This window comes from Agelaius tricolor, unplaced genomic scaffold (genome assembly GCF_023055355.1).
Source record: "Agelaius tricolor isolate 1412-34295 unplaced genomic scaffold, bAgeTri1.0.p SCAF_5, whole genome shotgun sequence".
Taxonomy (NCBI): Eukaryota; Metazoa; Chordata; class Aves; order Passeriformes; family Icteridae; genus Agelaius; species Agelaius tricolor.
In genome coordinates, this window is record NW_027269265.1 from 20,581,236 (window position 1) to 20,608,775 (window position 27,540).

A 27,540-nucleotide genomic window follows, 5' to 3' on the forward strand; every position below is an offset into this window, starting at 1 on the left:
CTAGATTGGGAAATGATTCTTCAAAGAGCAATTCTGCATTCTACAGATAATTAACTGCTCACATGTACCTTGGGTGACTGTAATATTTTGAATTTGGACTCTGTTCAAAAGCTAATTGAATAATGAGCCTGATTGTGTTTTTGTTGTACTCTGTTGAACTTTTGCTCTCGACAGCAGCTCTTGTTGCATTTAGTAAATCAGGTCCACCGAGTTGCTGAATCCTTGCCAAGGTTTCATTTTGAGGTGAAGAGCAATGTACTGTCATCATTGTCTTAAAATAGTCTTCTAAAGGGAGCAATCAGTGTATACATCCACATACATCTGAATATACAGCAGTGACAAAGGAACCAGAATTGCTGCCATCTGTTTTCCTCTATTCAGTGAGCACAATCCCTGCTTCCTCTGCTGTTGTAAACTGCAAATTTGAAAAAAAAAAATTACCTAGCTTTTCAATACTTGAATATGTTTAATTAGGTAGTCTGAGAGCATGGCCAAACTCACACAACATACATATAGTCAGGCACAATTCTTTGTAGTTAAATCTTTCTCATTAAAGTTTCTTTAAAGCCAAAATGGAACATTACCCGATTAGGGTGGATCCATGGTCTGTATTTCAGCCTTTAAGTTGCTGTTGCTGCTGAAATCCTGATCAGAAAAAAAGCATGATCTCTGAGGCACACATTGCAACTACCATAAATTCCTATCTCACCTGAAGAGTGCATATAGGGAACTCCAGACAATAAATTCTGTCAGCTTGGTAGGGTGGCAAGACAGAATTTCTCTTTAGAGCTCCACAAATGCTCCCTTTTTGATTTTTTTTTTTTTTTTTTGTGCATACTGCTGCCACTAGAAGCAATGTCATTCATTGTCCCAGAAAAAAAAGCAATATTCTCACAACAGTTTTCCATAGAGTTAATTTTCAAGATGAAACAGCTTGGAAGTAAAACAACAGCAGGGTGCCTGAACAAAAAATTACTTAACAAAAACTATTCCTTATAACAAGCTAAGTTGTTTACACTGCCCAAGGGAATATGGAAGGGCTGTATTGGTCAGACTTTTCAGACTGTTTCACTAGTTAACAAATCTGTGGTCTCTCTGTAAGTCAGTCATTGGTCATGATGGTATAGTGGGGGTGTATACTAAAGCACCAATTGCAAGGACATTTTTGTTGCCTGTGGGAGATGTTAATGGCCATTGACATGACACCACCACAAATACTAGGTTTTCACTCAGTTCTCATCTTTTGACTTCAGCCCTCTTAAGGTAATGCATATGTGGGAATGTCAGAAACTCTTTTGTTCCTGTTAAAACAATTCTAGTTCCTGAAGGTCAGCTAAGAGACCTGTCCAGGTGGAAGGATTCCATTTTAAATTGTTGCTCATTTTATGGCAAACCTTTTCCACATCACACTTGCAGAATAATTCCTGGTTATCTGTGGGTAACACAAGCCCCTAAGCTGCTATTAAAATGACATTAAAATAGAATTAAAAGCTAATAACTTGACTGGGTGGACATTTGCCAAGACTGCCATTGCCAGGGGACTGGCTGGGAATCAGTGGGCTGGTGAGCAATTGTTTTTGTTACATCACTTGTTGTTCTTGGGTTTGGTTTGTTTTCTTGACCCTCTGATTTTTTTTCAACATCCCTTTTTTAATTATTAAAACATTATCTCAACCCATGATTTTTCTCATTTTTACCCTTCCAATTCTTTCCCTCATCCCATTGGGTGCAGGGGCAAATCTGGGGCTGTGTGGAGCTGAGGTGCAGGCCAGTGTTAAACTGTGACACCATCCTAGGAGCTTTATCTTAGGACTTACATAACAAGGTACCATGATATGAAATACTCTGGCTTTTTCAATCCACTGTTGATTTACTGTGTTTATATGCAATTTCTGGCCCTCTGCCTTTGAGAAGCAGTACCTCTCTCTGTAATGACACTATAGTAAGTACCACATCTCTCTTTAATTATAAGTACTGCTAGGACTCTTATTAGCCATGAAGGTGTATCATTCTAAGAGAAGATGGATAGCTGGCTGTTTAGACTTCAATTATAAAACATGTCCTCAGATCAAGGATCTGTGTAGCTGGGATAGCACAATAGTTATGGAGGACTAGAAAAAAATTCAAGTCATTTGAGATATCTAACTTGAAAACAGGGTAAAAAGGAAGTTCTTTACTTTTTAGGAGTTCTTTTATTTTTTTAGATATGCACATCCTAGGAAAGCATCTCTAGCCCCTAAACCAAGAGGTTTTGTGTAACTGTTACATCTCCAAGCTAGCCTTTGCTCAGGAAGCTTAACTGGCTCTTACAGCTTACAATTAACCACCCACAACCTTTTGCAGCATATTATTACTTGTTCACCTGTCTAGCATAACAACAACAACAACACTGATGCTTTAAATATCCACAATAATCAAGAGCCAAAAATCTGTGCTTCTGCAGGCTCTCATCTGTAAAGAGTCCTTTTGTATTACAATTGTACAGCCTTTAGACAAGATGTAATACAGAATCTTGCATAAGAGTAATTGGTAGGAACAGTACATGTAATGTAGGATGCAAGCATTTCATAAATCAGTTCCATAAAGCACAGGCTTTGTTGCTGGTATTATTTTTGTAAACATGCCATTCCTGTCCCTGTTGCTCAGATGCTAATGGTTGTAGAGAAATTGTAAGCTAAAACAGTATTATTTTTGAAGCTTTCTCTAGTTCATTTTCACCTACTTACAGTAGAGTTGGTCCACTGTGCACTCCCAGAAATGCATCATCATTGATAACTTTGAGGTATTTGTTCTTGTGTAAATAGCTGCAGAAACAAACAAAATACAGTGATTTGGAAGTAGTTATCCATAGGTTACTGAAGATCTTGATTTTACTTGCCTGCACAGATGTACAAAAGCAATATGTATAATGGCCATCCATTCCCAACCACATACTGAAACATAATCAGTTACTTCATTTTCTGTGTACCCAAGAAACAAAATACAGGGTTTCCATTTTTAAAAGCAATTAAATTCCTCAACAAATACTTTATTTTTGCTAATTTATTTATTATCTTTGTTCCAAATTTTTTCTCTCACTGTCATACACATAAGAGCACGTGCATATACACTGTCTCCAAGTACATATGTAGGAGGATGCGGTCAAATAGTTTTGTTTTCATTCATCAGAATGTGGGGTATGGGGAATTACAGATGGAACACATCATGAGCAAACAGGAAGACAATTTCCTCCATGTTGTGAAGTCAATAACATTTTTAAATGCTTTAAAATCTCCATAGTCAAGTGGAAGATTCTATATACAGGCCAAAAGTTAAGACTGAAGTTTTGTTATAAGAGCAGTAAGGAAAGAATGGGATGTTTGGTACCCCGTTATAAACATTCACAAGTTAGCTTGGGATGTAGCTAGTAAGATAAAAAGTGCAGTAGGAAGGTGGTCACAACAGGTATCAGAGCATGTCTGTGAAGTTCACAGAGTCACAGAACATTCTGAGCTGGAAGGGACCCACAAGGATCATCAGAATCCAACTTCTGGCCCTGCAAAGAACAGCCCCAAGAGCCACACCATGTGCCTGTTGTCTAAACTCTTCTGGAACTCTGTCAGGTTTGGTGCTGTGCCCACTTCCCTGAGGGGCCTGTTCCAGTGCCCAGCCACCCTCGGGGTGAAGTACCTTTTTCTAATACACAACCTAAACTTGTATGACAAAACTTCAGGCCATTCCCTCCTGTCCTGTCACTGGGTACCACAGAGAAGAAACCAGTGTCTTTCTCTTCTCTTTCCCTCATGAGGAAGTTGTGACTGCAATGAGGTCTCCCCTCAGTCTCCTCCAGGCTGAACACACCAAGTGACCTCAGCCACTCCTCATACATCCCCTCAAGGTCCTTCACCATCCAGCCCTCCTTAGGACACTCTCTAATTGTTTAATATCTTTTCTTATATTGTGACCAAAACTGCTCACGGTGAGGCCACACCAGAGCAGAGCAGGACAATCCCTTCCCTTGCCCAGCTGGCAAGCTGTGGTGTGGAAAAAAAAAATTAAGTTAATATTCTAATCCTGTCCTGGTTGAAGTCATTGGCAAATTTTTCATAACATTCACTGGATATAAGTTTATATTGATCACCATAGTAAGAAATGAGAAGTAAATGCACTTCATCTGGGTTACACAACAGAAAGTCTTAGGGAGCCAAATAATGCTTCTGGCATGCTATTCATTGGACATTACTCATGCCTTAAGCCTTGTTTCTTACAGAGGAAAATAGTTTACATCACCTTCTTAGCTGTTGCTGTTTTAAATAAGCTTTCATTCTATATTAACGTATGGCATTCTAGCATCACCTGGTGTTTATGTTTTCTGAGAACTGATTTTCACATTCTGTAAATGGCACATTATTGTTCTGATCATTTCCTTTAGTGTGCAAATTTCCTTATGATTTTGTCTGCAAAGTGAACACAAAAATTAAAACCAGAGCAACAGTTAAGAATTAATCCAAGATTTCAACATCTAGGTTGTAGTGTTGAAGGACACAAAAAACTGCTTAACCTAATAAAACCTGTCTGCTTTAGTAATTAGACACTATTATACAACCACTTAATTACTTGTCCAATTTCAAAATATTTTCCCCTGATGTTTGAGTGCCATAGTGACTAATAAACCTGAAATATAATAGCTGATATGTCTGATAAAAATCTTCAAAGTTACAAATAGAAACTGCTAGAGACTTTGGGAAGTACAGAACCATGTGTTACTAAGGAGGGGCTGCAGTGTTAGCTGCCAGTTTTCACATCAATGAGTCAAGCCCATCAGAATGTACAATTTCCTGATGCTAATTGGTTTCAGTTGCTTAGGCCCTTTTATTTTGATAGATACTGCCTTTAGATGGAAAGAATAAGGCTTTGGTAAATAATAATTTGACAAAAAAAGCTCATGTAGAGTCAGTTCCTTCTGAAAGTGCCATTAATCCTGCCATTACTGATAGTTAAATGATACAGAATGTCATTTAAATTCCCTGTAGAAAACTACAACAGTGGTATCAACATGTCTAAACAAATCTTAGAAGTTTTAGAAATCACATAGTTATGTGTAATATCTAGCCTCAGTGGGGACACTAGAATAATTGTAATTCTGGAGAGTTGGTGGATGGCAATCAGATAGACATGAATACCCTAGTGCAAACTGCTGGAAATCTGTAGCAGTAGTGCAGAATCTGGAGTAGGAGATGCTGATGTTTTTGTAGTGCTCTACGTAAATGAAGGCCCTTTTTCATGTTTTTCAATCCAATCAGAGCAGTAAAGCACCTATACTTGTGTCTAACAGTCTCTATGGGGGTCAGGGGTAAGAAGAAGAATATTGCATTAAGCCTCAAGCACACCAGAAAACTCCATGGCTGCAGGACCTTGTGAGGGCACAAAACACTAACAGGACATTTCAAGTGCTATGTAAAATATATGCATCCAGCTGGGTTATGAAATGAAGGTTAAAGAAAGGGAGAACAGGCAAAAAAGATGCAAGTGAGCAGTACTAAGGATTCATCATATGATTTTTCCACACAATTGTTTATCTTAACTCTGATCTGTGCCAAGCATTATAAGTAAACTCTGAAAGTGTATACTAAAATAAATATATTCTTTTGGAGTTTATTTTTGTGATTAGATTTTGAGATTGCACACTTTCCACTTCAGTAATTTAGATAGTTCTGTAAAAGCTCATCACAAATATATTTTGCCATTCACTGAAAATATCTTTTATAAACTCTTCTTTCCTCACCAATTACCTTACAGAAATAAACATTGGTGCAGCAGCACTACTTTGCAGGAGTGATGCAATTTGGGACTTAATGATGGGTTAAGATGGGGGATTCAAGTGTCAGATGAATGCTTTTCAGTAAAAGTGTCACTCAGCCCTTCATTCCTGGTTCCTGACTTCCCTGCCCTTATAAAACTTACACAGCAGTACTGTGGATCCTTGCTGGATGACAAGATCACCTAGGTAGTGCTATTATTCAGTATGATAATGGAAACCCTTTATCCATGGTTTTTCACCTATACCTGTATTAATTTTTTTGGCCCTCTTTAATTACATAGGCATGTTAGTACTGCAAGAGTGGTAGAAAGGCATAATGCATAGTAGAAGATAGCCTCCAAGATTCCCAAAATGTCTTCTGATTTATGGATGGAACATTAAGTCTTTGAATAATTTGCAAAAGTTTATTATTGTTTTTGATTGTTTTGCTTTGTTACTTACTTTTGTCCTTGAGATAGTTATTCCAAACACATTCAAATTTCCCTCACCCTTTTCCTATTAGTTTATTTTTGCTCCTATTTTTGTTAAATTCAAATGCTCTTGGATCAGACCCAGAGAAAAACAGGTACTTCCTTCACTATACAGTGGTAGATAAACAGGAGTTCAGATTAGAAATGTCAGAATAGAGAAAATAAAATATTTGCCTCTTACATTAACTTAATGCTGCTGCTAGAAACAACAAATCTCCAAGCTTGCACTTAGCAAAATTATACTTTATCCTGTCGTAAGGTAACCAAACTACTTCAGAAAATTAGTTTAGAAATTTCAGTGTAGTTTATCAAACAGATAAAGTCTTTACCACTCATGTTCAGCTCCCTTGTTTGCCTTGCACATCTAGAGTAGTGCTCTGCTCCAAGTAGATGTCATATGATTTAATTAGGAGAAAAGTGTTTGTTGTAATAAACCAGTTTTACTGCTGGTAGATAAACCCATGAACATAAGTCTAGTTTTGGTTATTCTGTTGGCTGTTTGTTTTATTTTCTTTTAAAATTTGATTGACTAGTGCATCATAGTCAGTCTCTGGTAGTATTCACTTAGGATCATAAATCATAGAACTTACCAGGTAGGAAGGGACCCATAAGCATGATAGGGTCCAACTCCCTAGTCCTTGACGATGAAAAACAAAATTGTGACCATGACCATCATCCAGATGCAATTTGAATTCTGTCTTGGTGCTGTGACCACTCCCCTGGGGAGCCTATTTCTGTGACTGGCCACCCTCTTGGTGAAGAACCTTCACCTAATGTCCAATTGAACTTGCCCTAATGCAGGTTCATTCTGCCCTCTTGTCTCCTATCACTGGTCACCAGAGATAGATCAGCAGCCTCCACTGCCCCCATGAGCAAGCTCTGGGCTGCCACCAGATCTCCCCATCATGTTCCCCTTCTCCAGGCTGAACAAGCCAAGTTACCACAGCCACTCCTCATAATTCTTGCCCTCGAGGCCCCTTCACCATCTTGGCTTCTCTCCTTTGGACACACTTAAGAGTTTGATATCTTGCTCATATTGTGGCACCCAAAACTGCCCCCGGGTGAGGCTGCCCCACTGCAGAGCAGAGCAGGACAGGACAATCCCCTCCCTTGCCTGGCTGGTGATGCTGTGCCTGATGAACCCCAGGGCAGGGCTGGCCCTCCTGGCTGCCAGGGCACTGCTGGCTCAGGTTCAACTTGCCATCAACCAGGGCCCCCAGTTCTACTTCTGTGGGGCTGCTCTCCAGCCTCCCACTTTGTATGTATAACCAGGATTACACCGTGCCAGATAGAGAGTCCAGCAATTGTTCTTGTTAAATTCAATATAGATAGTGATGGCCCAGCTCTCAAGTTTGTCCAGATCTCTCTGTAAAGTCCTCCACTCTCAGCCTTAAAAAATACTTATGTATCTTTAAAGAATACTAAATACATTTTTTTTTTCTAAAAATAAGCAAACAGCGTAGGGGCATAGAACATAAGTAAATAAAGGAAGTATAGAATGTAATCTTAAAGAGTTGCAGCTGAGCCAATTATTAAGGATTAGGAGCAGGCCTGATTTTAACAGGCCCCACCTGTAGCCAATAAGAAGAATGTTATAAAAGAGTGGATTGGTGGGAACTGGAGTGGTTGGTTACTGTGAGAAGAAGGAAGAGTCAGTGCTTAGAGGAGCTGCCCATGAGAAACATCAAGGAGGTATGAAACTCTAGCAATATGGAACCCTTACAATGTAATGACAGTAGAACCTTGGCAATAAAATGACAACAAACAGTATCTACAGAGGCTAATATGTGCTGTCTGCTTCTCTCCTTCCCAGTTCAATCAAGCAGATGTTTAGGACCCCAGATCTTCTAAAACTACATTTTCCTTTGATTTTTTAATAAGGAGAATTCCAAAGAACACAGAAGCAATAGCACCTGCATAGTATGAGAGAAGCATAAAGAAAAATTGCTACAAGATAGTGTCCAGCCTGTGTTTTGTCAAAATGTAAGAAGTGGAAGAGCCAACACAGTTAATATAATGGCCAAGGCTTGGAAAGTTTCTGAGTATTGCTGTATGCAGCTTAGAGGGATTCAGTCAAGACACTGGCTTTATTTTTGCCATATTTTACATCTTGTGATTTCTGTGGGCACTAGTACAAGCACTATGTCATCATGGAAAACTTCCTTTTTCATGTGAAACTTCAAAGTAACTGAACTAGTGTGAATAAAAGTAGATCTATTCCAGATCTTTGGTTTAACTCAAACCTTTCAGACTTTAGGAAGTCTAGCTAGCTGCTAAGATAAAATAGGCAGTTTGGAAAGATTAGGACCATGCGAAGGATGCTCTTAAGGAATTCTTATAGAATTTAAGCCTAATTTAAAATAAAGCACTAAAAAGAATCATATCTATCCTCGTGTCTCTCTGGTTAATTTAAGAGCTCATAATGAAGAAACCTTTTTACTCATGAGGGTGACAGAGTTTTTGGTCCAACCTCTGTAGGACAAGAGTAAGCTCTACCAAAGCGAATGGAGTCTCTAGAATTGAGATTTATTCTCTCTTAATGATTGAGGCAGATGATTTTGGGTATGGTGTAAAAAGGATGTTCACTCACTAAAGATTATTTTTTCAGGAAATACAATAAGAAGCTGGGAAATATGAAAAGGTTGATTCATGCTTTTGAGATGTGCATCTCATTTCCAGTGTAAGTGGCTGGTTCCTCTGAGTTGCTCCCAGCACCTTACACCACTCTCTTTCTGCAGGTGAGAGACACCTGTGAAAGAACTGCTACCATTATCAATGCTACACTTACTAACACAGTCTTGTAAAAAAAGAGCATCATTATCTTCCAAATTGTCTTAGAAAAGGTACTGTACCTTCAAACCAGGACAAAACTCACAAAGGAATTGCTTGCCATGATTTTATTTCTGAGCTATAAATATACATACTAAATGAAAGCACACTGCAAAAGACATTAAGCAGTGATACTGTTATTGCTGGCTGAAATTAACATCCTCTCTTTGCTCCTTTAAAGTAATTAAACTAAGATAGGTATTTCAGAGCCTCAAATAAACAGAGAAGTTGGGTTTTTTTCTTCTCAAAAGAAGAGAATTACCTGCTACTTACATAGCATCCAGATTTGTCCCATTAAAAGCATGGCCTTGAATACTGGTAAAACCATTATTGTAGAGTTTACTGCAAGCAAAGAAGAAATTACATCAGTGTATTCTGGGCTGCTTCAATACATGAATACCTAACATCCTATGCATCATTTTTCTTTGCAACAGCATATTCATGGAGGGTGAAGTTTAATCTCTTGAAGAAGCAGTAGTTACTGTGCAAGGTCAAACAGCTGCCCAGAAGCATTCCTGAGTGCACCTGAATCAAGGATGCCATGTGGCAGGTGTGCCATCTACCTCTTTTTACAGCAATGATAGGCTAAACCACTTTGTTATAATTTTCCCACTCTCAAACTAAAAGCAAGGAAACAAAATCCTGCTAGGATTGATTAAGGAAGGCTACAGGAACTAACCAGCAAAAAGGTCTGATTTTACTATCAGGCATGCTTTAAAGTTCTAGAATTCATTCTTTTACTCCTTTAGAGCAAAGGGATTTTTTTAGAATTTCTTTAGAATTCATCTGTTTGCATTCTATTGCTCTTCCTCGCAGTTTAGTTCATAACTCATTACAGTAATTTCACTCCAATCAGCTCTTTCTTTTGGCTCACATTGACTGACTTGCTTGCATTACTGTGCTTTATTTAAGAATTTTCTTTCAAATATAACTCTTCTGATGTTTGCCATCCATTAGTTTCCATGGTATGCACCACTCAGCTTGCAAAAAATCTTAGACACAGTTATAACCCTGATGACTCTTTACAGGGGGAAAACTTTGCAGACTTTCTCCTTTGATTTTTTTTTTCCCAAATATATAAAATATATTTTTCCCAAATATAAAAAAAAAAAATATTAATGACCCCATTCACTGGCACTGGGGTCATAGAAAAACTACTTTAGTCAAGCTAGTTTAAAGAAAAGAGCGGGACTGATTCAAATAGCTGTCAAAGTACAGAATTTATACAAACTAGAATATAAATGCTGTCTGTCTGTGATGTTTCTCTGTTGCAAACTACTAGAGAATAGGACAGGAGTAATTTTTTTTAAAACATTTTGTGACTTAAACTGGAAGAACTTACAGGGTTAGAGATTCATTGCAAAGCCCATGGAAAGCATTTGCAGGCACTGAAGTCATGTAAGGATTATCTGCAATTTCACTGAAAAAGGAGACAAAATATCACAATCAAACATCTGCCCAACGGAGCATCTGGAGAACAGCTTTGTTATTAATTGTTATCTGCCTTGATAATAAATAGAAGTTTAAAACATAAAATACATGAAAATTAATTTATTTAAATAACTAATATTAATATATTATAAATAACATTGCCATATTTATGATATTATAAATTTATTTATTCAAATAAATGAGTTTAAAATAATAACCTGTTAAGTTATATCTAAGGCCAGAAGATACATGTAGGATGAAGAATTGAGCATATTCCAGCACCCAGGAGTATAGCTCATGAGGTAAATGGGTTTTGTAGTTCTGGTGAGGTCTGCCAGCCTGTGTGATGTTAGTGGCCAGTGGCACGGACAGGTCCCTGGTCTCATGAGCCAGAGAATCTGCAGAGTGAGTAACCAGTAGCTGCGGTGTCAATTGAACAACCCATGTGGCTTTAGAGCTGAAATCCTGGTCTCTAAATTCAGATAAGATATCAGATAAAACCTTATTCAGGACAGGGGCATTTTACTTTACAGAAGTGCATCTAGCACATCTCTTTCACTAGTAAGTGAAATAACTTAGTGATTCTTCTCACCTCTTGTCCAAAGGAGTGTTTCACTACTCATTTCTTAAATACTTTTTTTTTTCTCCTACTCTGCTTTCTTAATAAGTACTTTGTATCTTCAGACCAAAATTCTGTTGTAACAAAATGGAGAAAGGAAAACTAAAGAGATTTACTATTACTACACTGGAGAAAGGAGAGAGGAAAAGGCTGGTAGAAACAGAGGGAAGAGCCAAGTGTTTGTTTGCCCTTTTTCTGATTTTTCCTGAATAATACTATGGTCTAGAAATGAAATTATTGTGAAAAGGTTTCTTTCTTCAGCTTGTGGATTAGGTACAGCCTAATAAGGCCCATGCATAAAGTCCATGAACTGAGAAGTCCTAACAATTATCCACGTGCCAGAAATAACTTCATTCATTTTCTGTGCTACATTTGTGCATGTATATGTGCTAACACTGAACAGTACTCCAACCATTTTCATTCCAGGTAATTTTCCCTGATAGGTGGTTTCCACCACAAGTTATTTGGTTTTGACATTTTGCAGATTGGTTCATTTTTTTCTAAATAAATGATTACTTGCAAGTTGCTTGACCTCAAAGGCAAATAGTAATTTAATGAATGGGTTTCCCCCAAGCTATACCTTATTAATTAGAAGCCTATTATTTTTTGAGAGCCATTTTTTTCTTGATGGAAGAAACAAAAAGTCTTTCATTGAATAGCATTTAGAAACAGATATCATAGAACTATCTTCCTTGAAAGTACAGCTCTATTCTTGAAAAACTCTGTGCAACATTAAGACCTATATTTATCTTTTCTTAGTTATTGCTATAAAAATATCGAGGCAGAAGTAAAACAATGTTTGGCTTTCTCCACTTAGAAAGGCACTGAGTTAGTTAAAAGAAGAGCACAGATGGTTGTATAACTGCTTTGTTTCATCTAGCCTGTTCAATTCTTGGTTCTCTCTACTATGTAGAAGTAGATCTAGCAGAGTTTTCAATCTAAGCTGAAGCCCTTCTGGTCTTTGAGAAACTCCCTAATAGTTTTTAGGATATAGTTACATCTCACTCAGAGCTCTGACTGGCTCAGGTTTCAGTCTTGGAGGCCTACAGCCAAGGTGAATGTGTTTTAGAACAAAGCTTATTTCTGGTCTCAGAAGATCCTTGGAAGGAAAGATCTCATTGCTTCCTACAGGTCTACACTTTTTAGCAAAACAAGCAGCATTTCTCTATTGCTCTGAGGTTCATCTTGCCCGTGGCAGACCATGCATGCAGTGGGAACTGACCCTTCTCAACCAAAACCACCTTTTAGCAGCACAGAAACACGGCCTGTGCTAGATCATCAGTCACATCTTTGCAAATCACCTTCTAACATAACACTTCTCATTTTCATTTGCCTTTTGCCTAGCCCATCCAGCATTCTCTTCCAGCTGAAAACAATATAAGATTTCTAACTCCTCTCTGGGACCAAGTGACCAAGATACTTCTACCTTGTGTCAGCCTGCAAGTCTTCATCTGCAGTACTCTTCCTCCTCAGCTTGATTACAGCTCAAAATTCTGACTTAGATTAATACAGGTGGATATTGTCTGTGCTTTTTAAATACCAAGAAACTCCTGCTTATTTTAGAGTTCAAAGCAGAACTCTTTGTTTCTATAATACCTTTAAGAATAATAGTGGGAGACCTCCTTGTCCCCATTTGCATTCCTATTCTTTTTCTTCAAGAAATTGTTCTGCAGTTTGCTTCACCATGCCAGCAAAATTTGTTAGAAGAATTTTGATAGGATGACTTGATGTTAGAAGGATGTATGCCAGCTCAGGTCCCATGTGTCACACTATTCTCACTTCATATGAATTCAGCCAATGCAAAACCAAAATCAAAATAAAAGCAAAGGGCCTGTAGAAGTTGTGTGTTATAAATGTGCTGTGTGTCCATGTCTCTAATTCAGGTCAAATGTGTAGTGCTAGGGGAGCTGGCATTTTCCAGATTTGGTGCTAATGATCATTGAAATATTGCTTGAGAAAAAGCATTTTGTCAAACTTAAATGACATTTTTCTCAAAAGCAGAAATGTTCATTATACATTTTCATGTGGTCTGAGGATGGCAATATCCTAACCAGCTGTGAGGACAGATACTTACAGCAAAAAATTCACATCAAATGAATAGATTTTGTTGAGGTCTGGAAATACTTTGAGTCCAGTATTAAAAATACCACTGAAAGAGAGGAGAAACAGAAAAATTTACTGCATCACTGAACATCAACGAACAATGTATTTTAAGTGTTCAACAGAGCAGGATGGTTATTGCATCCTCTCTATTGGCAATCAATTCATTTATAATCAACTGTCCAAAACAGAAGGATGCAAGAACAATATAAAAAGTTCAAAATGCCAGACTTATGATAAATTATAGAATCTAAAAAATGAGAACACATATTAATAAGACAGCCAGGTGGATCTGTATCTTGTGAGGCTGATAGGAAGAAAATAATTAAAACTCTGCTTTAAGAGTTGTTCATATAGCTCTAAAAAGGGAAACTGTCTATAATGTGAAATGCTTAAAGCCCCTTCTTTATAAACTCCTGTAGAGTGAAAACAACTGTTGTTCTCAATTTTTAAAACTATTATTCTGAAATGGATTTTTTTTACTACTTCCTTTTTTTATTACTTTCACATCTATAGGAAAAACCTGGACAAATCTTTCCTTCTTGCCACTGCCCCCAACCACATACACATGGAGGCCTTTCTTCCAAATATTACTCAAAATCACAGAAATTTCTTTAGAAAATCATGAGTAATTTTCAGGATTTCTTTCTGCCATAGAGGTCATATGAAATCAGGTGTCTATAGGTGAGCTTTTCACATTTGGCTGACAGGTATGCTTTAAAACCCTGTGTAAATATGTAGTAAATACTAAAAAGATATATCTGTTGTGTCCCTTCTTCCCACTGTTTCCTACAAAAATGGAATAAGTCAGCACTTATCATAAGAAAAGAGCTAGCTGTGGAATTTTGCTAAGGAATATTAGTGTATTCTAGATATTTAATGGATAAGACAAATGGGAAAACTACTGATGAATTTGTGGACATGTTTTTCTTTCTCACAAAAGTAGTAAGAGTTCCAACCCCTACCCTTGCTGGATTTCTGTCATTAGAATAAAGCAACAGGGAAAAACATGGCAGTCAGCTCCAAAATCAAATGCAAACTAACAAAACTGCTAAAATGTAAAGAGTCATCTGTGAGATTTAAATACCAATTTGTTGCAGGTACTAAATACTTACAGGTATTTCAAAAGTGGGAGGTTCTTAAAGGCATCTGGATCTATGTAATCCAAGTTCCTAAGATTTCGAATTTCACTGTTAAAAGGGAGGAACATTGATAATTAATATTTAATAATGTATCACAACAGAAATCAGCAATGTTAAAATGAAATTTCAGGGACCTAATTCCTGCAACAAGCTTTTTGTACTGGACAGCACTAGCTCAAGACCAGAGCAATCTCACAATGATGCATTATCATCTGCATAGGTGCCATCCTGGGACTGGCCTTTTGAAGCAAGGGGATAAGAAGTACCTAAGATTTGATTATGGATCTTTTGTTTCTGCAACGTTGAGTAAAAAGAAGAGAAGTAAAACCTTTGTTATTTGTATATAATAATCCTATCAAATTACAACCATTAATGCACCTTATAATTTTATGTGCAATTTTTCTGCTCACTTTCTTTATGGCTCTGACAGTATTTTGTATTATTTTTTCCTGTCTTTTACAGAGCTCATCAAGTGATGGCTCAGTCACTTAAATCAACTTTGTTCTGAGACTTGAAATGGCCACAACATTCACTACATAACCATGCCCAGCAGTACAGAGGATAGCATTTCTCTTGCTATACAACAAGGCAAGATGTAACATAGTCTTCATTCCTTATATCTTCTGTCCACAGTTAAGTCCTTAAATACTTCTACCCAAGAGAAAGCTTGGTCTGCAAATGTTTTTTTAGTCTGCACAAGTTGAAAAACCAGCCTGACACTAATCACAGCTGTGGCCATGATGGTGCTTTCTGTAGATGTGTTGGTGGAGCTGCTGCCCCTCCAGCCACCACCATCATTGCCTGGAGTCATGACTCTTCCTCACTTTTCTGAAATGCTTGTTTCTTCTCTTAGTACAATTTCCCTTAATAATTCTAATTCTATTTTTTAGCAGATTTCTTTCATTTCTATCTATAACAACAGTCAGCAGTCTGGCTGCACCAAGCAGACTATGCAAAAATTCTCAGTCTTGAGGTAGATTCAGTAGACCTACCAATTTTCATCTTTTATTTTAAAAGCCTTCCCCCATCACATGCAGACTTTTAGTTTCTTGGACTCTTTACTGATTCCAGCAGTTTTGCATAGATAGTTTTGCATGTTTGCTTCTTTTTGTTTACTTTAAATCAGCTCTAGACACTGGTCTCATAACACTGCTGAAACAACTCTCAGCCTTTCTTCAAATAGAAACCATATAGAAAGAATGGTGCCAGGCTTCCTTCTGATTCTAGCAGTGGAGCAATGGGTCTGAAGAAAACATTGCTAGCTACTTATATGGAGAAATTTGATAAAGATGACAGATTTAGATGGCATGATGTTGCAGGTTATGTGGGTGATCTTCCAGCCTTAAGTCAGTCAAAGAAATGCTGCTGCTGGACAGAGACCCAATGGGCAGAAACCAGTAGAATTCAATTTACCATGGCCTAACTGTGCCAAGTAACTTATATAATATACAATCAGAAAATAGGGATTTAAAACTACCTCTGGCTCTGGAATTGTGTTAATAGGATAAAATCAACCCAGACAATTTGTCTAAGAAATAGAAGTGGGAAAAGAGACAGAAGTTAGTAGATAAATCACTATGTAGACACTGGTACAAAGATTTCAACCTCTCCATATGTTTTTGTACTGGCAAAACAGTTCTGCTTCACCTTTCTGCATCAGTTTTCTCTCTGTTTACTAAAACACTGCATGGAAATGAGGATTACCCTTTTACTTGAATGTTAAATTGATGTCATTTATTGCTCTAGTACTGCTGCTGTAGTGCTGGATTCAACTATTCACATCTATTAGCTACTTTGAACTGTAGCTGTGCTTCTGTATTTAAAAGAAATCCTCTCGGTGTCAGTTTCTTGCTTCTCTCCAATTATTTTAGTAGTTATGTAGCTATCACATTCCCAGCACTGGAATTTGCTTCATAAACATTAACTGACACGTTTTTTCCATCACTGACTGCTTTTAAAATGTTGGACTTGTGAGCTTTCTGGCCTGATCCTCTGTGGACCAAGCATATTCCAGGGAAAGACAGTCTTCAGTTCAGCCTTTAGCCTGGAAATGGATAATGCATTGGAGTATCAAAGAGTCATCAGGTTTTGGTTTGTTGCTATTCATAGCATTCTGCCTAAATTATTTGGATGAGGGTACTGGAAATAAGAATTCAAAATCAGCAGATGGTACTAAAATTAAAAGAACAAAATAATGTAATGAGATACAATTTTGATTTATTAAGTAATTGGACCATGAGAGGACATTTGCTGATTAAACAATGCAAATTAAAAGCTAATCAATCTGGGAATAAAATATTTTAAACAGCCAGATGAGACAGCACAGTAATGAGAGAAAATCTTAAATAATGTGAGTGAAGGAATCAATATGATTCAACTAAACATTGGGAAAAGGTTTATATCCCTGCTGTCCAATTTTCTTTAACTGGTAATGTTTGGATTCAAAAAGAAGTATGCTTTAATATATACTGTATTTATACTTGCAATTCATCCTACTCTTTGTATTGCAGAGGTGCCTTGAAGCCCAAAAGGAAGAAAAGGGCCATTGTGGAGCAGAGAGCCAGGCTCAGAAGTGTCTAGTCAAAACAGATGAGAGAGGTATAATAATAAAAGGTGATTTGACAGAAGTGAGTGCTCCACTTATGAAAGAATGAGGACAGAAATCCAATTTTCCCTATTTCTAGTCCAGTCAAATGTGCCTCCTGCATTTGACTGGCCTGAATATGTGGCCTCTCATTTTATCTGGGTGAAAAAGAGAAAGATCTCCTGTGCTGTAGATAAATGTAGGTAACTTCAAGGCAACCACAGCTGAAGTGCAAAGAGTAGATTTATTCCATCATCTTGTTGGCTGGAGGATTGAAAAAAAATCAAGTAGAGACACACAGAGTGCTAGCCTCATATTAGCAGGGGCAAAACACAGTGGGGCCTGGGTGCTGCCTTACATATCAAAGGGGGCCTGGAACACGTGCAAATCTTCACCGGGCTGTGTTTTATAATCTCTGCACTTCTTATCTCCTTTCCCTGCTTACAAAGAGGCCCCAAGTCTATAAGAAGAATGTTTTTAAGTCTTTCACAATTTTCTGTTATCTTGTGAGAAAATGCCACTTCTTCAGTAGACAAAAAATAACCAAAACAAATGCAGATGTGTGAATTCTCTGACACTGTTTTCTAACATCTCCTCGGTGCAAGATTGGTCTCTGAATGAAAACAATTCTAATCCAATTTATTTTTCTCTCTTCTTGCCAATCTTCTCTTTTCCAACCCTTTCCTTCCCACAGATCTTCATTTCCATTCATGAACTGTGCTGCTGTCCTTGTTTTAAATACTCAAACATGATTAGTCTTAGAGTACTGGAAGGAATTCCTCTCTAAAATCACAGATTTAAAAGATATCTACTGCTCCATTAATATTGGAACCTATGAAGTTAAGCCCATAAGGAGGAAGGATATTTGAATAATTCTGATCTCATCAATTAGCAGGACAAACCGCATTTCACAATTTCTTTTACAGTAATCAGGCATGAGTTATATACTCAGACACATAAATGTATGGTCCTATTTTTCAAGCTGTAATCAAAAGACTGCTGTGGTATAAAGATTATTCCCAAAAGGTCCATAAAGATAGAAGAGCAAGTTGATTATCAGTAAATTCATTAAGCAGGGTTTGCACTTTTTTTCTTCTATGAATTGGGGAGTTGAAAATATTAAAACTTGTGAACTTAAAAAGTTACAGTACTTTGAAAAGCAGCTCTATGAAAACTGTTAGTAGTTGAAGCTGCCTAAAATGCAGATAAAGCCTAAGAGTATACTTAAAATGCCTAGTAAGCTAGTTCTCAGATATCTACGTGTGTCTATGAGAGCTGATTTACAATTACTTTTGAAATGCAGCTTTAGAAAATAGAAAAATCACAGCATACAGCAGTGTTACAATTCTGAGTCCTTCTGGGCATTAAGTGCTTTTAAGGTACAAGAAAACCTGAGACAGTTAGAAGGCATTTTTGTTAACCATTGATGCAAAAAGGAAAAAGGTGCCCTGAACAAACATTTCAGTCCTTAAACAGTAAACTTTGCAGTCCTAACTGAAATTACTTAGAGATGATAATTTAAAAAAAAAGAAGTATGCTGCTACTTACCCACTAAGTAAGAGAATTATTAGTGGAGTATTTACAAAAGTATTCAAAATTGCTTTGCAAACTCTGTTCTTTCTGTTTTTGGAAGTACAGAAACAATTTTAAAACTCTCTTATTTGTACTTTAAAGACACTTGATGTTTGATATTTTAGTTCTGGCACTCAGACTAGGAATTTAAAGTGTACTAGGTTTACAATCAAATCACCACCTGACTGTCCAAGAACAGCAATTCACTTTTACTTATTAATGAAAATACACAAAAAACTTTATCTCATCAAGAATGGATGTGCAGAGAAAGTCACTTGATTTTATAAAGATATGTGTCAAGACTTACAAATAACTATGAACTTATGTTTAGTTGCAAAACTATAACTACTTTCAAATCCAAATGTATCTAAAAATGAAACTAATAGTTAGAGCTATTCAAATATTAGGCTAATTAATTAATTGAGACATATGCTTGCCAGCTAAGTTTTCAGAAATGTTAATATGCTACTTAAAATTTTATCTGGATTTGGTAACATTAAAAGAAGCACAAACATTTACATATGTAAGTGGAATCTAAATTTCATTTACCAGACATATTTTTCATACCTGCATTGCAATATTGATACATTCTTGAGTATGTTTAAGCCCCGAATTCAGAAATTGCAAACCTGGCTTTAGGGTAGTAATATAATCATGTTATGCTGTGATACCTACAAAGACTAAGGATATCCAAGTCAGCAATTGTGAAATGTTTTAAATAAGCTTTATTTTCATTGTATTGTAATAACCTGGGACCCCCTCTCTACCTTCTGTGATTTCACAGCTACCTTAGCTTCTCTCGCTTGTTCGTCTACTTCCATGTTTTATTCTCCCCCTGCAGCCAAACCATCCATGTTATTTCATCTGCATGCACCTGTTTAAGCCTTTGCACCAGTGGCACCAGAGAACTGGCTTAGGCTCCCAACGATCTGATCTACTCCCCACCTCCAGACTGCAGATTTTAACGAGATTGTTTTGCATAGCACTATCCCAGCTCTGAAATTCACTGCAGGTACACAGCATTCCCCCACCAATCTCTTCAGTCTTCCTCTCCAGGTGCTTCTCTCTTCTTCCTGCAGTGCTGGATCCCCTGGCCTGGCATCACGAGCTGTCCAAGAGAAGGGCAGCCCTTGCCCAGAGGATGGAGGGGCTGCTGTGCCCCTGGCTCCATCTCCCTGCAGGGCTGCAAGTGCTCCCCCAGCAGCTCTCCAAATGATGTCACAAATATGAGGACAAGCCACTTGAACCTTAACCTTTGGCCTTGTTCCCAAATGCTCTTTATGTGGTTATATAAGAGGAGAATGCTTTGTGAGTTAGGAGAAGAGTAGGGAGAGACCAGGGGAGGGTGAGCCAAGACAGAGAAAGGAGGAAAAGAAAGAATGAGGTTCTGAGGTTCTGTTTGCAGGAATGTTTCCCTGAGAAACAGAGACCTAATTACAACAGGTTTTTATTTAGTGTAATGTTACCAAGCTTCAGTTCTACTAGTAAGGCAACTACAGAGAGACACTGATTGCTAATCAGACCCATTCACAACTACATTTACAAAAAATACATACTTATGTAATTGTATGAGAGAGACATATCTGAATTCGTAAACAGACATGCTTTAAAAAGGTAAATACAAAAAGAAGAAACAAGAAGCCATTGTGAGACCAATTTAACACAATTGAGGAGGAAAAAAAAACAGCAGAACTGTGTTCCTTATTTACATCTTCATAGAGTGGAAGTTTTGCCATTAATTACCAGCAAAATGAGATGTGGCTCATTAAAATACAGCAGGTGATCAGTATCCTTAGTTTGCAGAAATTGCTCAGTACTTGAAAGGCATGGATGCATTAAAATATGACCCTTATAACCCATAAAAATATGCTTAAAGAGCTGAGGTCTGGAAGGAACAGAAAGTCAGGACAGAGGTACATGAACCAAATAAGCACTGAGAAAATGGGTTGCTGAAGATCAAGGCTGAAGTGCACTAACTAAGCTTGGCAGACAGATCATGATGAACACAAGATGCCTATTCACATAACACTTGGCTTAAAGCAAAGCATTAGTTTCTTCCTTCTACAAACACTGAATTTTCTCTTGAAAAGTTTTTATGTCTAAAAAGAAATGTTTTGAGAATGAAACTGTGTGTATAAGTTTCAGTTAGGGTAAAAAGATTATTTATATAAAGCTGCACTTTATGAAAGTTCAAAGAAAAACAAGCTGTAAAAAATAAAACTCTGTGAAATGACTTTTCAAAATTGTTAATCTCAACCTCCTTTAAAATACATTGTGATAATCTTAATCTACTATTATTTTAGCATTAATATTTTAAAATACTATGTAAATGGAGAACCTTAAATTAATGCATAGCACAAATTGCAAATTTTTCCCTGTATTATCCTGCTGTTTGGAAGGTAAATCAAATTCAACAGTGATAGGTTTTAACAAATCAGGAGTTATAGAAATAATTCATAAAAATTATCAAATCTATAAATTGCTTTCTTTAACAGCTTATATGCAATTGTCTAACTTGCCAGATGCTAGGATATTCCCTGATTAAATTATACATGTGCCTTACTTCCAAACAGATTTTTTTAAACCTGGTAAGCACTTTTAAGTGGTAGAGATGGCCCTTCTTTGTGGGCTATCTTCAAAGTCTTGGAGTTTTCCTATAACTTTTGTGAGCAGAGTTCTGATTTCTTGTCCTAGGTAATATTTTTGGCTCTTGTGCAGAAAAAAGAAAAATCTTGTATGTCTGTCTACAGTTTCTCTTGGCAGTGCTTTGTGAGGAATACAAGAGGTCCCACATTACCATCCCCTTGTATAGTGGAGCAGGAAACCCGTGGCCTGCCCACAAGCCTGTGCCAGGGGTGACATGAGAGTGTCATGAGCCTGTGAACTCTGCTGACTCCTGCACAGACCCACAGCTTCCCAGTCATGGACAAGACATCCAGGCCTGGGGGCTGGAGTGGGTGTGATTTTGGAGCTTTCTGGAGCATTTTATCTTCAATTTCTAATAAGGTGAACCACAAAAGAAGTACCATATGAGGAATTTGTAGTACATAGTGGCAGATACTTTATTCGTTGCTGATAAAATGTGCTGCCAGTAAATGTTTCACTAGAAGTTCATTTGTTTTCAACAAGAAATTTTAAAGACACAACAACTATGAAAGAGGAAGAGAGAACATGGACATGACAGGCTTAGGAAAAAATATCAATATAATAGGAAATGGTATTATAACCAAAGTAAGTACTGATGTCACACCAAAGCCTTGCTGTGAAACTCGGGAATACTATTGGAGCATGTTGTTGGCCTGAAGTAGATCTCAGGATCCTCACACTCTGCTTCTTGATATGCCAGTCAAGTTCATGTTCTCTTAGAGGAGTCACTTACACTTTCCAGCATTAGTTTCTCTCTTTATCTTCATTAACAATAATTATATTTTTCTCCTGTAACTTTGTTAGTCTTTCTGATTCACACTGTGTAAAGTAAAAGGAAAAAGAATCGTAGAAAATACAGCAGTGTTAAATCATCATCTAATTCAGTCTCTTTCTCTGAGGGAAGATTAAATAGATCTATGGAATTTCAGATCATACAGCCATAAAGGCCTGCAGTGGTAGAGACAATGTCTCCAGGAAAACAATTCTAGTGTTTATTACCATAAGAATAAATACCAGCCATAGGAATACATTTCCTAGAGGCTGCCATGAGTCTCGTCTAATCTACTTTAACATTATTACTACTTTTTCAAACATTAGTGTGAAAATGGGTGGTAGCTTTCACCTCTTGCAACAACCTTTAAAAAAATCAATCTGCCTCTAGCATATTTTCTTTCTGGACACAAAAGACTTTTCCCTCTGACCATGTTTTCTGGATCTATGGTGACCAACAGTGCTCTCCCATGGAACCTCTGCAAACAAAAATCTCTGAAATATGCCAAACTGTAATTCAGCTGAGCCTTACAACAGTGGCACACTTTCCAATCCCTCTTTTGAATCAGTAATGGAAACATGGAAGAGTACCAGATACAGGAGGGGTCCTTTGGAGCTCCCTATTCAATACATTACATTCTCATTTTGACAGGGTTCTGATGGATGACAAGAATTCTCTGGATGCATCCCAGCAGTTCTGTAACTGCCCTTAGTGTCACTTGGTGTGGACTGGTCAGAACAGGAGAACAAAAAGATGCAGAAACACTTCCCAGAAGCCTTTTTCCATATTATTCTTGTTCCATTTAATAACCATATAAACACTTCATTTTACTAGTGCACTTTCAGAATGATTACTTATTCTTCATGTCTCCAGGTAGGGCCATTTTGCTCTGTGCTTTGCTCCTTCTGATTTTATTTCTTATGCTTATATTACTGTTTTACACTTACCTGCAGTAAATTGACAGAAATAATTCTTAGCTAGCATTTTATTTCAACTTGACATCCAGTTCATTATGCACTCCCACTAGTTTCTCAGTACATTTATCTACATTTCTATGGGAAGATAGAGAAAGGAACCAAAAGGTGTATGGAAAACAAGCACAATGAAATAAGCTCAAAAAAGAGACTGACTCACTCCACATTATGGAGAAAGGAAATGAAAAAAGGAATATTTAGCTACATAGGAGACAGAAATGAGGAACATCATCATGTATGTTATTTCCACACAGTCCAAATTTATCTTATCACTGTATTCATTTATTTAATTACAGTACTTACATGTGAGTGACTTTGCTTAAACTGTTGAAGGAATGGGCCTCCAGACTCTGAAGTGTTTCATCTATAGAGATGTAACTAAACACCAGCAAACAGAAAAATAAAGAGGTCTCAGACACTGGGAAGCCACTTCACTTGTTGTCTCATTATTTTTCTCATCCAGCTATGATGACACTCAGAAAGAGAGCAGGATTTAAATCAGATCAACACTTGGCAGCAGCCGCAAGGCCGCTTATTTTCCCAGCCCTTATTTTCTTCCTTCTCCCTCTCTCCACCTTTCTTTGCTTTTTTCCAACCTCAGCATCCCCCATATTGCTATCCACCAGCTGCCCCTGTTGTCCTCTGCTGCTGATGGAGAGCAGCTTGGTGACACGTGGGGCGCTTGAGGAGAGGACAACCCGGAGCAGGTAAGGCAGTGGAGACTGAGCTGAGGCTGGGCTCTATCAGCTGGCACGGGGAGCACGGAGGTGCAGGCACATGTGAGGTGTGGGGAGCTGTGTGGTGGCATTGGCTGTGGGGCAGCAGAGTGCCCAGGGTGGGAAAGGCACTGTGCTACTCAGGAAAGGGTGCACAGGGGAATTGTGCCTCACATGGGGCTGCTGGCAGAGAGCACTCTGGGATGCTCCTTTGTGTGGAGAAACAGTGGAGAAAACACTTTGAGGAGCCACAGACCGGGTGTTTGTGAGGTACTCATGGATGTGACCCCAAAGCATCATCCTAAACCCAGAAGAAATGTTCCTTATCCTTGACCTTAAAAATACTGAATGCTCAATGTGTTCTTAAGTCAGCAGAAAGTACCATGTGAATCCCTTTTACCAAGATTTAGTGTATTTGCCTTATTAACAGTGTAAACCAGAAATTGAAATTGCATTTGAGTATCCTATAAAACCTTTATTCAGGGATGCCTTTCTGACAGGAATTAGCTTTGTAATTAAGCATGTAATTTAAATGTTTTTTCTTTCATTCATGCAGAAAAGCAGCACAGGGGGAAAAAATCTCTACTTCTGGCTATCAAGAGTACATAGCTATGCATTCATTTAAGAGAAATTGTAGCTCTAAAATTTTTGTTTAAACAAGGTTCATAAAGAGGACAACTAGATCTTCTATTCAGTACAGATAAAAAAAATCCATGTTTATTTGTGGAAATCATATAGTAGACACCATATAGCAAAATGAACTGCTGTATTTTGAATAATAAACACAGTATATAATCCCCTGTTGAAACTTCAGAACATTTTCTAGATGAATTTGCAAAACCAGGAATGATCTGGTAATTTTCATTGCACAGTTTTCATTGCACAGAAATTATGGGCTGGGAGAGGCAAATGAGACATGTGGTACATTAGAGGCCAGGACATACACATAAAAGTTGTATTTAAAAGACAGGTACTGATTCCCCAACCTGAAGTTTATATCAAGAGGGTGGGAGTTCATGTTTTGTGGTAGTAGTAATGCTACAAGAAATATCCAGATGGACATTGACACTATTAAAATTTAAATTGCAGTGGAGCTTTTGGAGCCAAAGAAGGGCTGACACCCTTTTGTATTGAATCAAACTCTGTTCTAAACTAAGTTTATCCTTTTTATATATAATGCTATACATCATGTGAGGGATATTCTCCCTCTTCAAAAAAAACCCTAAGCAATACCCAATCTATGTGATTAAACTGAGATGGTAAATGAAGCTGCAGATATCAAAGAACAATTACTTAAAAGGATTTTAGAAAGTCTTTATTTCAATATACCTGGATGAAACTATGAAATATAATAGGTGAGGGGCACACTCAGACACAGCAGGAGCCAAGGACCACGGACACTGGGGCACTTAAATTGTGAGGGGGTAAAACCCCAGGGATTCCTTTGTTCAGGGTCTCTCCTTGGAGGCACCAAACTTGGGCTATTTTGTTATTTAGTTATTGAATCAAGATTAAACCATTCAAAAATCTGGACATCTGAGACTTTGCTATGGGGAATGTGGGGTCGAGCTGGTCATGGTGTGAACGTGACTCTCAGAGTGGCTCCTGGATGGTGGGACAGGCGTTTCCTTAACAGAGCCACCTTTATGGGACAAATGTAGACACAGCTGGTTCTGCCTCTGGGGACTGTATCCATGCATGTGATTGCACACAAAGGAAGGGTCTCTCACATCACACAAATATTAATGTTTTGGTGAAAGTCCATCTCTAGTCTAGAAATGTCTCTGGTCTCACAATGAGTAGTGCTCCATATCATGCTGGCAGCTGGAAATAATTTTTTAGCCAGGACCAGCAATTGAATATGTTAATTTGCCATGAGTGAAGTGATTTCCTTTAATTCTCAAACTAAAAAATGTTGTATAGCTTTATTTATCACATCAACTTCAATAAAGGAGGAGTGGTCTTGTTCACAAATGCACAGAATGCCTTCCTATAACTGGTTCAGGTTTTAAACAATAGAATTATTACCTTCAGTTCTAAAATGTAAGTGGTGAGGTAGCAAAGGTACCCTAATATTTTCATTTCATAAATTTTTATACTAAAAGACAGAATTTTGGAGAAGGAGAGTAATTTTAAACAAAACTTTAAAAGAATAGTATCAGAAACTGAATAGAACTTACATCCTAGAGATGTTGGGGAGGTTGGAAAAAGCATCACTTGGAATTTTTCTTAGATGAGTCTCCAAAAATCTCCTAGAGAAACAAAAATTTGGCAGTTAATATCCTTTGGTAGCTACAATTTAAGATTAAAAAGTCCCACACAGCTTCAGCTCTGCTCCAATGTTTTTGTTCTTATCTTGCCTTTTCTCTGAGTTGCCATCTTTGCCTCATTTCTATTCCTGTTTCATTATGTGGCTTGTTTTGTTTGCTGTGCTCCATCAATTTTAAATTGCAGCTTTCTGCATCATCCCACCCAAGAACTCAGCAGTCAGTGGTGACAATGGACCTTCCAAAACTCCAGAGCATGGCCAGCAAAACATATTTGCCCATTGAGTTGGTGAAGTATTAAGAGAATTCTTTTAATCATTTCAGGCTCCACAACGATATCCCATCCCTCATTCTGAGCAAGAAATTCAGGCATGTCAGCCAAAATTGAATTAGAGCAATTGCTGCTACTTCCCCAGAATTCTTCATTTTCTTTGTAATAAATAGTACATTCTTCCTCCTCAAACATTTGATGCGGGGTGGCATGTACCTTACCCGTCTGCAGGAGATTTCAGAAAAACCCACAATATTTAAGGGAGATACTTATCAACAGCCAAGCTCTTAGCAGAATGAATCTCTAGCAGACTCACTCCTCTAAATAAGAAAGGAGGAAATACTTTTGAAAATCAGCCTATGATAGCTGTTAAACTTACAGTTACAACCTGTTGTTGTTAATCTTTGCTTTCCCAATAGTTTGGGAATACACTTACAGAGCATCTAGTCAATGAATAGTTCGAAGAATAATCAAGAACAAATTATAAACTTTCCCCCTAGCTGCTATTTAACAACAGTTAAAGAAAAAAGAAATAAACAAATTAGGATGATTTCCTGATTCTGTTTTGCTTCATAATGCCAAGTATCTGATTACTACAATTATATTTGATTTACATAGCCAAATATATTATCATCTTGAGATTTATCAAGCTTCTGGAATTTGCCTACAAGAAATAAAGCTGTAGAAATAGAGTTTAATAATAACAATATATGTAGCAATTCTCCAAGGTTTTGTCTTGAATTAAAGTGTAAATTAAGAGAATGTACATTCCTATAATCCCAAGGGAAGAATCTACTTCCCCAGTCTACCTTCTCTACTCCATATATTTGTTACAAGAATGAGTAAAGACTTCTACTTTTCCAACAGTGGGTTGATGTTTCTCCTGACCTCAATACACCTGGCTCCAAACAAGCTCCCAACCACGGGAATGTCAATTGGTCCAGAGGTTATGTCCACATGGATGTTATTTTAACATCCACAGCAGTATCAGTGATATTACTTCAGTAAGATATATTAGGGAAGTATCAGCAGTATCAGTGATATTACTTCAGTAAGATATATTAGGGAAGTAAATATATATTTTACATAGTTGCCTCTTCATTTTAAAATAATTTTTAAATGCGTATCTACAAAACACAATAAGTAAATACAAACCACCCAAAGAATTTCAGAATCAAATTAGATGATTTATGATTTGAATCATCTCAACAAAAGCTTTATGTATTGTAACAAACTATTTTCCACCAATACAGGGGGAAAAATTTACCATATGTCAATATGAAACAGAGTTTGTCAATTTGAAACAAAGTAAAAAATTTTACATTCAAAATTCATTTTTCTGAGAAA

The 27,540-nt window shown here is 37.4% G+C and overlaps 1 protein-coding gene across 2 annotated transcripts in view; it reads right to left on the bottom strand.

Annotated features, from left to right (window-relative positions):
• Window positions 1-27,540, bottom strand: part of TSHR (thyroid stimulating hormone receptor) — a 48,245-nt gene that overhangs the window by 11,019 nt on the left and 9,686 nt on the right. For both annotated transcript variants that reach the window (XM_071426683.1, XM_071426682.1), the window contains exons 3-9: window positions 25,836-25,907; window positions 23,243-23,317; window positions 14,365-14,439; window positions 13,224-13,298; window positions 10,442-10,519; window positions 9,373-9,441; window positions 2,727-2,804 (exon numbers count right to left, since the gene is read on the bottom strand). In XM_071426683.1, the coding sequence (XP_071282784.1) occupies window positions 2,727-2,804; window positions 9,373-9,441; window positions 10,442-10,519; window positions 13,224-13,298; window positions 14,365-14,439; window positions 23,243-23,317; window positions 25,836-25,907 (522 nt within the window). The remainder of the gene's footprint in view (window positions 1-2,726; window positions 2,805-9,372; window positions 9,442-10,441; window positions 10,520-13,223; window positions 13,299-14,364; window positions 14,440-23,242; window positions 23,318-25,835; window positions 25,908-27,540) is intronic.